General features: G+C 37.7%; 1 protein-coding gene across 1 annotated transcript; it reads left to right on the top strand.

The window, feature by feature from the left end:
- Positions 1 to 811: 811 nt before the first annotated feature.
- LOC123953407 (protein NipSnap homolog 3A-like) lies at positions 812 to 13,837 on the top strand. Its single transcript, XM_046023621.1, has 6 exons — positions 812 to 998; positions 4,134 to 4,344; positions 6,070 to 6,225; positions 8,543 to 8,692; positions 12,819 to 12,905; positions 12,998 to 13,837. The coding sequence occupies exons 1-6, from the start codon at positions 906 to 908 to the stop codon at positions 13,072 to 13,074; spliced, it is 774 nt and encodes a 257-aa protein (XP_045879577.1). The 5' UTR covers positions 812 to 905; the 3' UTR covers positions 13,075 to 13,837.
- Positions 13,838 to 14,094: the final 257 nt, after the last annotated feature.

Below are 14,094 nucleotides of genomic sequence, written 5' to 3'. Positions count from 1 at the left end.
TAGTAATAAAAATGTAAACATTAACATACCATAAATTAATGTGACAATTAATCTGTAATGTACCCATTTTCAGATGAGGAAGAGAAGGTTATTTTGAGGAAGTGGTATGTAAGAGACCTAAATCCTCATTTTCCAAGCAACAGATACTAGATACTATCTAAAATTGAAAAAACCAAGACACACCAGAAAAAGCCTGTAATTTAGAGAACGAAAAGAAAGGATCAGAAGAAACAAGTGGAAAATGTTGAAAATAGTTATTCTGGGGACCAATAATCAGGGATAAGGAGAACAAGATCAGAGGTCTGCTGGTATGTTTTAAGGCTTAGAAAACTATTTGGCTTTTTAATACTAAGTTCGATGCATCCACTGCAATGATCTCCTGGGAGATACATTAGAAGCCTTATGAGGTCATGCTGGGTGGTGATCGGGGAAAGAGGATGCACTTCATGAGGGAAAATTAAGGCTCCCTGGTCTTTAACGTAAATCACCCCGACTAAAGATGAACCACGGCAAAGACCTCCAGGATTATAAATGCACAGCATTACGTATGCACGTATCATATGCCCTCCTCAAAGGGCAAACACTCGCAGTCTGCACCCGAACTCTTAAGAACTGTTGCGCAGCAGCGCTTGGAGACGAGGTGATGGGCTCAGAAATGTACCTTTTGACGCTGGAGTAAGAGTGTCAGCGGGAACAAGCCCAGGACCACGCTACTGGCCGCTCGAACGCGCCGCGTACTGGGCCTTCCAGCACGCGAGCCTTCGGGGCGGTGCCCGCGCCTACCGCACCAGAGGCGGAGCTGAATCCGCCGAGTCCCGCCCCCGCCTACGTCCGCCAGTAGTCTAGTCGCTGCTCTTTTCCAGGCGGGTAAGTCCTAACAGGAGGAATCTCAGAAAGAGTACCAGATGGCTATCCTTCCCAGCGCCCGAAGCCCCGCCATGCTTCTCCTCCGAAGCGTCCTGACTAGGGCCCTGGCTGCGCGGACGCTCGCGCCTCAGGTACCCGCCGCCCAGACGAGCACCAACGGCACCCTGGTTGGGGGGCAGGAGGGATGTCTGCGGATAGCTAGTGGTGCCGCGCATGCGCTGCTGGGTTCGCTCGCCCAGTCGTGCGAGTGGCGCTCATGCGCCTAGTCTTTTCGCGTGCGCAGATCGTTCTAAATCCAGAGAGGGTCCCAGATCCCGGAGATGGGGCGTTCTAGGATGCGTGGGTGGAAGGGCGTCACCAGTCGGGGAGAGTATGCTGGCCAGTGTCTCCTTCCGGCCAGCTCTCAAGGACCCGTGAACAGGATTTCTGTGGCCTAGGTGCCAGGCGGCTCTGAGGACACTACTGAAGCTCCGGGTGCTCCGTATTTGCTTCCCAGCCGCTCAGGTTTCGCCACATTGGGGCCCGTGCCCGGTGCCAGCTGGTCGAGCCTTTCCTATTGATTTTGTTGTTTGACAAGCCACCACCGCCTCTAGACCTAAGGTAGAGGAGAAATAGGTCAACCAGCTCCTGGCCAAAAAAAAAAAAAAAAACCGGCCTCCCTGTGTATAAACGAAACGTACAAAACTTCCGAGCATTTTGCAGAGAACCTTAAAGAGATGGGCCAGGGTGCCGGTGTTGGAACGTCCCGCCCACTGCCTCTTGCGGGGGGTGTCCAAGCCAGGAAACGAGTAGCAAACCTGATGACGACAACCTCATTTAACCTCCGGTGAAAAACGTACATAGTAGATTTTTGTGATTCAGCCTTATCTGTCGGGACTTGGCCTATTCTGTGCATCTACAGGTTTTTTCCCCTCTGATACTTAGGCTTGTACTTTTCGCGAGGGGTACAAGCGGAAGGGGATGAACCTACTCTAGAGACAGACTTTCTGCTGAAGACTGAGGAACCAACGATGGCCTGTTCACCCAAGATTAGCAATCCAGTCTTCAATGTTTCCTGATTCTTACTGTACTGGGGCAGGGCCAAGAGTTATTCCAGAAAACTTTATTCTGAACTTTGATTATTAAATGTCAGCCAGTGGTCCTCATAAATGAATTGGAAGTCAGTGCTATGGAAAATCAGCCCTTATTTGGAGATAAGGGAGCCTAGAACACTCATGAATCCTGCCCCAGAATCCTGGTAGTTTCTGCCTTTAACAAAAGTCACCTTCCCGGGGCACCTGGGTGGCTCAGTGGGCTGGGCTTCTGCCTTCGGCTCGGGTCGTGATCTCGTGGTCCTGGGATCGAGCCCCGCATCGGGCTCTCTGCTCGGCGGGGAGCCTGCTTCCTCCTCTCTCTCTGCCTGCCTCTCTGCCTGCTTGTGATCTCTGTCTGTCAAATAAATAAATAAATAATCCTTTAAAAAAAAAAAGTCACCTTCCCTTAAGCACACTCACTTATCTCACTCACTGTTGTTTTGCTTTCCGTGGGCTTTTCCCTCTTACTGTTTCTTTTTTGAAAAATAAAAATACGTGTCTTTGACCACATATTTGTTTCCATATACAAATACCCTGAAAAAATGACTTAAAAGCAATTGTTATAAATACCACACTGTTCCATTATATTTTATTTATAATACTTTTTGAACTATAATACTAGGCAATTGTTTATTTGGATAACATTCTCTTATTAAAATGTGGTTAAAATGACACAAAAAGCATGTCCAGCAAAAACAGAAGTATCTGCAGTAGTTTTTGAAGGGAATACTTGCTTTCCAAATAAGCTTAGACACTTGGGCAGTAGGAACCTAACTCAGGAGACATGAATGGAATTAACTCAATTATATAATTATAATTACAAAATTATTCATAAATGAAATACATAGACAACTGTGTGTTTTAACCTAAATTATGTCAGATAATGAAGCCTACTGGTTCCATTTAATGTACCTGCTAGTCGCATAAGCCCAAAATTTGTCCATAGCTTTGTACCAAAGCTTTTGATTAATAAGCTTCATGAAACAAAACTTCATGAAACTGGTTCATGATTACCAAACCTACAGTAAGAAGAATTTATAAATGAAAATGCCATAGGACTGTGTGGGTGTGAGTATATACACATGCACACATATTTATACACAGAGGATAATCTCTAGTGAGGCATTTCCTTTTGTTTTTTAAGATTTTATTTATTTATTTGACAGACAGAGATCACCAGTAGCCAGAGAGGCAGACAGAGAGAGAGGAGGAAGCAGGCTCCCTGCTGAGCAGAGAGCCCCATGCAGGGCTCAATCCCAGGACCCTGGGATCACAACCGGAGCTGAAGGCAGAGTCCTTAACCCACTGAGCCACCCAGGTACCCCTCTAGTGAGGCATTTCCTATCTAAAGTTAAGTTTATTCAGACTTGGAGGCCTAGATTAAAAGAAAACTTTATTTGGGTAGCCTACAACTAATACAACAAGAACTAAAGTTCTTAAGGGATATTTTCATCAATCTGATAAAATTGGATGGGTTAAATGCCCTTCTTCACATTGCATCTGTAACTAAACCTAATAATGATTCAGACAATTCTAACTCATTGATATTTCCTTTACAGCATTCATACAGTCGGCCAGTGTGTTAAAATGCAGTTGAATAGATAGGAACAGTCCATTCCTTTCTTTTACCAAGATATGAATGAAGCAGTGATCTGCTTCACTGGATTTGGGAAATACTTTGACCTGAATAGCAATTTTTATTTTTAAGAAAAACCTAAAAGGGAGTTTTTTGCTAGTATTCACATTTCCATTTTACTTGCCAAAACACCTGCATATTTTATAAAGTTCACTTAAATGCGTAATTGTGTCATGTATAGTATTGACTAAAAATGGAATATTGGCTAAATATTGGCTAAATAAATAATCTGCAAGTTTATTAGAATCCTAATTGTAGTTCTTGAATAAAGGACTCTTATTAAGACCTCTGTGCCTTCTCATGATTAAATTTCATGAAAAAAGTGGCTAACGGTGGATCGCCACTAAGAAACAGTAACTGTTATGTTCAGCATACTTAAAGTTAGTTATTTTTACTGACATTTCTCTAAACAGATGTCTAAGGAGAGATCACAAAAGAAGTATAAACGTGGATTATGAGTCTAATGCATGCCCTTTGTTTCTAGATTCAGATATGGTTGTAATAATATTATAAACTCTACCTTTCCAAATATTTAAATTTGCCTTATCTGTCTTCAGGTGTGCTCATCTTTTGCTACGGGCCCCAGACAATACGATGGAACAGTCTATGAATTTCGTACTTATTGCCTTAAGCCCTCAAAGATGAATGAGTTTCTGGAAAATATTAAGAAAAACATACATCTTCGGACAGTTCACTCTGAATTGGTTGGCTTCTGGAGTGTAGAATTTGGAGGCCGAGTGAATAAAGTGTTTCATATTTGGAAGTATGGTATGATTTTTTCCAGCTGCAGGGTTCAGTGTCGATTTTCATTCTGTTAAATGTTACTTGACGCTTAGCTCTTGAATCTAAATTAGTATAAATGCCCAAAGGTTAAAATAAACTTTTAAAAAGGGGAACAGCTGCAAAAAATGAATTCTGACTCCTCCCAGTGGTACACCTTTAACAATCCTTTGCCCAAATTCTTATTCTACCATAAATGGGAAAGTGTGGCATCTCATATTTCAAATCATAAATTTCTGAGATAGACTTTAATTCTCAGAAAAATTATACAGTGGTTTGTTATAAAGATGATTTACGAAAAAAAGCAGTGATTGCAAGAGCTCAAGTAACTTAAGATCATAAAGGAAGATAGAGTTATTTTTTTCTTATTATTGAAACTATGGCTGGGTATCTGGATTTTGGTAGAACAATTCAGATATGTAGGGGCTTTGGAGTAGTAGGGGTTGATGGGGATGATAATTAACTTCTAGGCCTCACCCACCTCTGAGATTTAATAAGTTGTTATGTTGAGAAAACCATATTGGTGTCATTTGTGCATTACAGGATTTCAGGAAATTCACTGTCATTGTGCTGTTACAGGGAAGTAAAGCCAGTCAGAGTTCTCCCCATATTGAAGTTGATTTGGCCCTGGTTTAATAGTCAAAGAAGAATACGTTGCTCAAATCCCCACGATGTTTGCTACTCGAGTGTCTTAATTTTTGTGAAGTCCACATCTCAATACTTTCATTTAGTGTTTGATCATCCGTGTCCAAAAGTTAATAGTCATTAAATACTTTACTATGAAACATGTCATTCCATATTTACCATGGCCCCAGTTTAGGCGTTTCCCCTATTGTAATAGAATAAACCCATTAAAACACAATTTATGCTTTAATGTGCCACCAGTGAACTCAGGTCCTGTTAAAAAAAAAAAAAATCATTAGAAAAATCCTGATATAACTCACTTAAGCTTTAAGATCCCCAATATAAACCATAGAAAACTCCTTTACCATTAATTTTAATGAGACCCTAATAGTAAATGCAGTACTAGGCCTTAATGTTTAGTAAATGTGTAAATAACAAACATAAGAGAAATAAATACTGGGTAAAAAGAATGGTGATGATAAGAAAGAGAATCAGCACTCTCTTTGGAAGCTGTTCAAAGTTGAGGCTTAAAAAGCACATCTTCCTTTCATTTGTGTTAAATTTAATTCAGAGTATACATTGACCTGACCACTCACCATCACCACCAAGGAAAAAATAGTCTTTCTCTAAATGGGCACTGTCATTTAAATGCGTCAAATAATAAGAATAATTAATACACGTTGAGTGCTGTCTAGGTGCCAAATACTGCTCAGAGCCCCTCTCACGTACTAATTGATTCTTCACAACAACGCTGGAGGGAGATACTATGTCATTATCCCCCTTTCACAGAGTAAGAAACAGGAACAGAAAGATTCAGTAACTTATCCTAAGTCACACAAATACCTACAGTGGTAGAACCGATAAACCCCACTACACGACATTATCATTAGTTGTTTAAATGTCTACTCCCCTTTTAGAGCATGAGAAACTTGAGGACAGATGTCACATCTATTTATGTTGATAGCTCCCGGGATAGAACTGTGTCCTTAAGTGGCCCCCATGAACATTTGCTGAATTGAATGAAATCCAAAAGAGGTAGAGGTGATTTTAATTAAGTTTTTATTTTTCTTACTCCTTTTCATCCCCTAGATAATTTTGCCCATCGAACTGAAGTTCGGAAAGCTGTGGCCAAGGATAAGGAATGGCAGCAATTTCTCATTCCAAATCTGGGTCTTGCAGATGAACAAGAGATCGAGATTACTTACCTGGTGCCCTGGTGCAAATTAGAAAAGCCTGCAAAAGAAGGTAAGCCCTTCCCCCTTCATTACTTTGAATTCTGATGGAGAAAAAAGATTTCAAGCAATAAAAACTTAACTTCCAGGGGTACCTAGGTGGCTTAGTTGGTTGAGCGTCTGACTCTTGATCTCAGCTCAGGTCTTGATCCCAGGGTTGTGAGTTTGGGCCCCGTGTTGGGCTCCACACTGGGCATGGAGTCTACTTAAAAAAGTAAACTTTCCTTGGGAAAAGTAATGCTGTGTTTTATACAGGACTATATTATGATTATAGAGATGAATGAATTTTAGATCTAGCTTATTAAAACAATGAGCATTGAATGATGAAGTTTTTTTCCAGTTTGGAAAAGCTCTTAAAATTGAGGTATAAAGGGGCGCCTGGGTGGCTTAGCGGGTTAAAGCCTCTGCCTTCAGCTCAGGTCATGATCCCAGTGTCCTGGGATCGAGCCCCGCATCGGGCTCTCTGCTTGGCTGGGAGCCTGCTTCCTCCTCTCTCTCTCTCTGCCTGCCTCTCTGCCTACTTGTAATCTCTATCTGTCAAATAAATAAATCTTTAAAAAAAAAAAAAAAAAAATTGAGGTATAAATATAAAAAGTTGACGTGGGGAGTAAAGGTTGAAAATTTGGGGGTTGGGAGCAGACAAGCATGGTTAGTTGAAAGATGATGTATGAAATTTTGTCATAGTTTGCTATTTTTTAAACAAATTTCAGCTAATCTTAAATTATTAAGGGATATCTTTGCCTGTAAGACTGTGTTAGGGGAATGAATTAAACTGTTAAGCTGTATTACTGTAATTTAACATTTTTGTTTTCCTTTTATTTCTCATTTTGAAAATAATTACTAAAGATTTGTCTTCTTGCTGATTTTATTTTCTTGCCATTTAAGGAAGCATTTACCCTAGCATTGTTTTAAACAAAAGTCAGATTTTTTAGAAGTACTAATTAACTTAAATGTTATTGTATTTCCCCCATTTTTCCTAACTTTGTAGTGTATATTAGAGTATAAGAGATTTGAAAGTCTTATTTGAATCTTTATCCACCTAGACCTCTCCACAGGCTTCCAGCACTATCTAAAAACTAAGTGGCTTCTTAGACAATGTCAAATCCTGGTTCTCTTCTTCTGTGTTGTTCATAACCCTTTAATAACATTGTGCTTTTTCCTTTTTCTTCTCAAAGCTACTTGTCCCCTAGTTCCCCTTCCTCTACCTGCCCCATACTTCTGATCAGAAGGTAAAATGCTTTTCAAGTATTTACCTGGATATTTAGGAACGATAAAATCATTTCCTCCGGTTGTTTCAGTTTTTATTCCCCCTCACTCATAAACTCAGACATCACTGGATCCATCATTTGTTCCTATTAGCAATGTAATCTTGTATGGGGAAATTATATAAACAAAAAGTATTTCCTCTCAAAATTGGAAAGAAGAGGAAATACAGGAGATTTGAAAATGCTTTTCTTATTCATTTCTTTTTTTTTTTCCAAAGATTTTATTTATTTATTTGACAGAGAGAGAGAGATCACAAGTATGCAGAGAGGCAGGCAGAGAGAGAGGAGGAAGCAGGCTCCCCGCGGAGCAGAGAGCCCGATGCGGGGCTCGATCCCAGGACCCTGAGATCATGACCCGAGCCGAAGGCAGCGGCTTAATCCACTGAGCCACCCAGGCGCCCCATTTCTTATTCATTTCTTATCCGAAAGTGCAGATTCAGGGAGCTCGGAAATCCTAGCCCTTCTATAAATGTTCAATATATGTTTTATTAACAGAATTTATAGATTAAAAATATTTCAGGGTCCTGGGATCAAGCACTGCATTGGGCTCTCTCTGTCTGTCAAATAAATAAATAAAATATTTTTAAAAAAATATTTCAGGGGTACCTGGGTGGCTCAGATGGTTAAGCATCTGTCTTCGGCTAAGGTCATGATCTCCAGGTCCGGGGATCAAGACCCACAGCAGGCTTCCTGCTCACTAGGGAGTCTGCTTCTCCTCTTCCCTCTGCCTCTCCCCCTGCTTGTGCTCTCTCTCTGTCTCTCTTTCTTTCATGAATAAATAAGATCTTTTAAAAAAAAAATCTCAGATAATAGCTTAATAGATCTTCCCTTTTTTGTTGTTCTGTATAAGCTTAACAACCGATCCTTAAACTTGGACAAGGACTTTCAAAACATAAAGCAAGGAAAACTAATGCCATAATCCATAAATATATCTACATACTATGTACATGTGTATGATCTTCCAAATCTGTGTATGTAGATTGGCCTTCCAGTGGAATTGGACTAACCTGATTAGAAATTTCTTGAATATCTTTTGTAAAATAATTGTTTTTCTCCCTACTCTAGGAGTCTATGAACTGGTTACTTTTCAGATGAAGCCCGGTGGGCCAGCTCTATGGGGCGATGCATTTAAAAGAGCAATTAATGCCCATGTGGATCTAGGCTACTCAAAACTAATTGGCGTTTTCCACACAGAATATGGAGAACTGAACAGAGGTATAGTTGTCTATTTCTTCTATGAAACTGCAAAGTATATTGGTGATCTATTAAGTTTCTTGCGTCAGTTTGTCTCTTTTTTCCATTATGGTATATGTTTAAATTTTTATTGCCAAATTTTTAGGATTTTTAGTAATTGAAGGGTTAAAAAAAACCAGATTTATATCTTATTGCTTTAGAATGTTAACACTTCATGAAGCCTTTTTCAAATGAAATATCATACTTCCATGACTCATCAAAGTGATTAAAAAAACTGCAAAGAGCCTCAAGAAAATATCTGTTCTTTCATCCTTTTTTTCCTGTAAGTGCACTTTCATTGACTTTTTAAAATAATATTACTTGAGGTAAAGAGATCGTCTTGAATGAAAAAATAGTACATATTTTTGTACATACTAAATAGATGGACGTACCTTAAGGGGAGAAAATATTTCCCCCTCCTTAGAGATAATACTGTTAACATTGTGGTCTTTATATGTCATCTACAAATATGTGTGTTTGTATTTGTATAAATACATATAAATACATGTGTGTATACATATATATATGTATTATGTATGTGTGTGTGTGTGTGTGTGTGTGTATGTATATATGACAGGAGTAAGAAAACCAAAATGTTAGTTGATATATTCACATGCTAGAAATAGTGCATATCCATGATTTATAATGACCTCTTAACACTTCAGTGTGGGTATACACAGCTTACGGGTAAATACACATACCTGAATTTATTTATTTACTTTTAAAGTTTATTTATTTAAGTAATCTCTGTGCCCAATGTGGGGCTCAAACTCACAACCCTGAGATCAAGAGTCGTATGCTCCACTGACTGAGCTAGGCGGGTGCCCCATAAATTTATTTTTAAGACATATATCTGGGGCATTTAACTTTTAAAGTGGAAAGTTACTATAGTCAGAATTTCAGAGAGTTTTTTATGGCAAACCCTTAAAAATGTATGTAAAGTTCATCTGGAAGGATAAATGACTAAGAATAGCTAATAAAATATTTGAAAGACTCATTATATTGATTTGTCTCCTTAACTTCATATTTAATGTCTAACGGACATCTCGGACCTAACACACTCAAAGCTAAGCTTCTGATCTTGACCCAGAAATTTAACTTGTAGTAGTATATCCTAAGAAAATAATCAGAATATACAGAAAAGGTTATTTTTAAGTTGGAAACTATATCAAGACTAGAAAAACTATGAAAATCATTAGATGTCTATCTCACACCATATACAAAACTGGAATCCAAATGGATTATATAGATTTAAGTGTAGACAAAAAGTAGTTATAGAATTACTAAGATAAAATATAAATGTATAAAATAACATAAAATGTCTGGGGTTTTTTAAAATATTTTATTTATTTACTTGACAGACAGAGATCACAAGTATGCAGAGAGAGTGAGGAAGGGACGCTGTCTCCCCACCAAGCAGAGAGGCTGATGCAGGGCTCCATCCCAGGACCCCGGGACCATGACGCGAGCCAAAGCCAGAGGCTTTAACCCACTGAGCCACACAGGGGCCCCTAAAATGTGTTTAATAATATGGATGAGAACTATATTTCTAAGCCAAAAAACAAATGGATCAATTAATGATTTTTTTTAATTTTTTTTAAAGATTTTATTTATTTATTTAATAGACTGAGATCACAAGTAGGCAGAGAGACAGGCAGAGAGAGAGAGGGAGAGGAGGAAGCAGGCTCCCTGCAGAGCAGAGAGCCCAACTCGGGGCTCGATCCCAGGACCCCGGGATCATGACCCAAGCCGAAGGCAGAGGCTCCAACCCACTGAGCCACCCAGGTGCCCCTGATTTTATTTTTAAAAAGTGCACTCTTTCTGCATGCCCCAAAACACCGTAAATGAAATTCAAAAGCAAAAAGAAAAATGAAGACTTATGCAAAGTTAGATATGCACATGACTACTAAATGTATATATTATAGAAGATACAGATTAAGACAATAATGAGATCATTTTTACCTAATAAAGACATATTTATATATAGTATTTGATAGGTTGGAAAAATAAATACTCAGATACTGCATAGAGTCATACTGTGTTAATCTTTAACCTCCCCAAGATTTGGCAATATAAATAAAAAGCTTTAATTTTTAAATTATTTTGCCAATATTCTAGGAAATATGCATAGGTGTGTAGTGTGTTAGGTTATATAGGAAAGAAGTTTGAAAGGATGTAAATGATAATCATGATAAGGTTAATGTTTATTAAGTATTTTTTATAATGGACATCTATAACTTTTATAAGAAAAAACTACTGAAAACGTGTGCACACTTTTTAATCGTAAATTACATCTCAGCATAGGAGATAGTAATAGGCTGAGTATAAACCAGGACATAATTTCTGGAGTACGGTGTATAATATGTATGTTGTACATGTAGAAGTATATACAAAATATCCTTTGGTTCTCTCAGTTCAAATTTTAGAGTTCATATTGAGGAAATAATCAGATCCAAACTGCCTGGCTTTAAATCCCAGCTCCACCACTTACCTGCCCTCTTTGTGACTTCACATGAGTGTCTTCACCTTATGGTGCCTTATATCGCTAATCGGTAAAATACGGATAATAATACCCTAAGATTATTGTGAAAATTAAATGAGTTAGTACATGTAAAACTCTTAGAACCAAGCGTGGCACAAAGTAAGCACCCCAAAAACGTTAGTAGCAGTTGTCTTTGACATTATTATTATTATAGCTACACATACAGCTCCTGCTCTAAAGAAGTTTATGTCAGCATTGTTTGCAATAAGGAATGTTGGAAACAATGTGGTATGACCCCATGTTTATATATGTAATATACATATGTAATATACTTGTAACACACAAACACACATCATATAGGTCCTATACCTTATATAGTATATACACTTTATGTATATAAACATGTAAACATATAAAAATACATATGTACATAAATATAGAAAGAGATGCACCAAAACAGGAAAGTGGTTATTTTAGGATGGTAGAATAGAAATGATTCCTGCTTTCTGTTTATCTACATTTTCCAAAATCTACACAACTAACGTTTATTATGCTTAATTATTTAAAAAATTCAGTATTTTATAGGATCCTGAAATATTTTGAATATAAATAATCAACAATAAAGGGTTGGGATTTAAAAAGTTGTCACATAGTGACATAAAAAGGAATTCATATAGTCATTAAAAATTAAAGTTACTGCCATGGAAAACAATAAGCATTGTTGATTTTTTTTTTAAGATTTTATTTATTTATTGGACAGAGAGATCACAAGTAGGCAGAGAGGCAGGCAGAGAGAGAGGGGGAAGCAGGCTCCCCACAGAGCAGAGAGCCCGATGTGGGGCTCGATCCCAGGACCCTGAGATCACAACCTTAGCCGAAGGCAGAGGCTTAATCCACTGAGCCACCCAGGTGCCCCAAGCATTGTTGATTTTTAAAAATACTGCTAAGCATAGTATACAGTACGACCCTAATCTGATTTTACTGATGTTTTTAAAAGAACTACACTAAATATCAGTAGAGGTTTTCTCTGGGTCGTTAAAATTATGTCACTTTTAATTTTCTTCTTCGTATTTTCCAAATTTTCAATAATAAACATTTTTTATAATCTTTTTTTTAAATAAAGTAAAACATGGTAGGAAGTCATAAAACTTGGGTCTAGCCTTGATTGTGTCTTTCGTGGTGTTACTTTTTTTTTCCAGCTTTTCTTCATCTATAAAACTAGTTTTATTAATTAATTTATAAATTTGTCTCCCAAATCTCTGACCCCCTCTGAAATCTTATTACTAATATACTTAATTTTACCTTTTTGATATTCACTATTTTGATTTAAAGAACAAGACTGGGGCACCTGGGTGGCTCAGTGGGTTAAGCCGCTGCCTTCGGCTCAGGTCATGATCTCAGGGTCCTGGGATTGAGTCCCGCATTGGGCTCTCTGCTCAGCAGGGACCCTGCTTCCTCCTCTCTCTCTGCCTGCCTCTCTGCTTACTTGTGATCTCTCTCTGTCAAATAAATAAATAAAATCTTAAAAAAAAAAAAAGAACAAGACTTAATGTTTCTGATTAGTTTTTCTGTATTTCTTATAGTAATGCCATAGTCTTTAGAAGCCCTTTTGGTTTATTTCTGCAGTTCACGTTCTTTGGTGGAATGAGAGTGCAGACAGTCGTGCAGCTGGGCGACATCATTCTCATGAGGATCCCAGGGTTGTGGCAGCTGGTAAGCTATTTCACGAGGCATGAAGTATTCGTACAACAAATTTGATTCGGCCAATAACTTTATATGCCTTCTTACGAAATGTGTTTTTCCAGTTCGGGAGAGTGTCAATTACCTCGTGTCTCAGCAGAATATGCTTCTGATTCCTACATCATTTTCACCTTTGAAATAGTTTTCCATTGAAATACGAAGCGTCGCATTAACTGCTGTAAGATGTGTCTGCTAATGGTGCTTAAATTCTCCCAAGAGATTCTCACTTGTATTTAAAGAAGGTGGTAAGTTAATCTTTTGTGTCTCTACACTTCTAAAGCCAGCTCTGTGCTTCCTTCCTGTTCCTCTCCACCCTGGGAAATAGTTCTGTTCATTTTCCCCTTGGCATTTCAGTGTCTGTTACACATTAGAAATAGTTGCTACTACTTGATGATCTTGATTTTTCACTGGTTTCAGAATATCTTTTATATTCTGTTTTTACAATCTGCTTTTATATCTTATATCCAAATGATTTTACATTTTGTACCTGATATTTTAAAATTTATATATAATGTGTATTTATGTCAATTTTTTCTGAGATTTTTTTTTTTTTTTTTTTTTTTTTTTTTGCTCAGTAGGTTTATTTTGTGATCAAATGGGAGTCTTTAGAATCTAAGATCAAATATATTTCTTTACCTTGGCAAAGTATAGTATCACCTGTGTCATCTGTATTAATTATGGTTTTCACATTAATTATGAGTCACTCTAACTTGGAAAATAATGTAATTAGGTCTCTGTTAAAGACTTTGGAAGACTTGTTTTATGTACTGAAATGTGTTCATTTAACAGTTAATTTTTGTTCATTTTGGATCACTAACAAAGATACTTGGGACTGCTATTTGTTTTAAAAATGTTTAAAAAAAATTTATGAGAATGGTTGCCTGAATAAAAGCCTACATACCCATTCTGCAGATTTTTTTGTGTTTCATATTTATACTATCTTCTCTAGAACTTATACTGTGTTGCTATAGGGTAGTGTCACAGTAACAATTTCACAACTTTACTGTAGATGTTAAGTTACATCAAGAAGATAACATAATAATAATCCCAGAAAGTTTTCAGTAACACCACAGATCCTAGGGTTTTTATTGAAACACCTTTAATTTCCATTTTAGTTGAGTGCACCTGCCTTCTAAAAGTAGGTTTGGTAATTACAAGCTCT

The sequence above is a fragment of the Meles meles genome, chromosome 11 (assembly GCF_922984935.1).
Source record: "Meles meles chromosome 11, mMelMel3.1 paternal haplotype, whole genome shotgun sequence".
NCBI lineage: Eukaryota > Metazoa > Chordata > Mammalia > Carnivora > Mustelidae > Meles > Meles meles.
The sequence above is the reverse complement of the archived record's forward strand: the minus strand, read 5'-3'. Positions and strand labels throughout refer to the sequence as shown.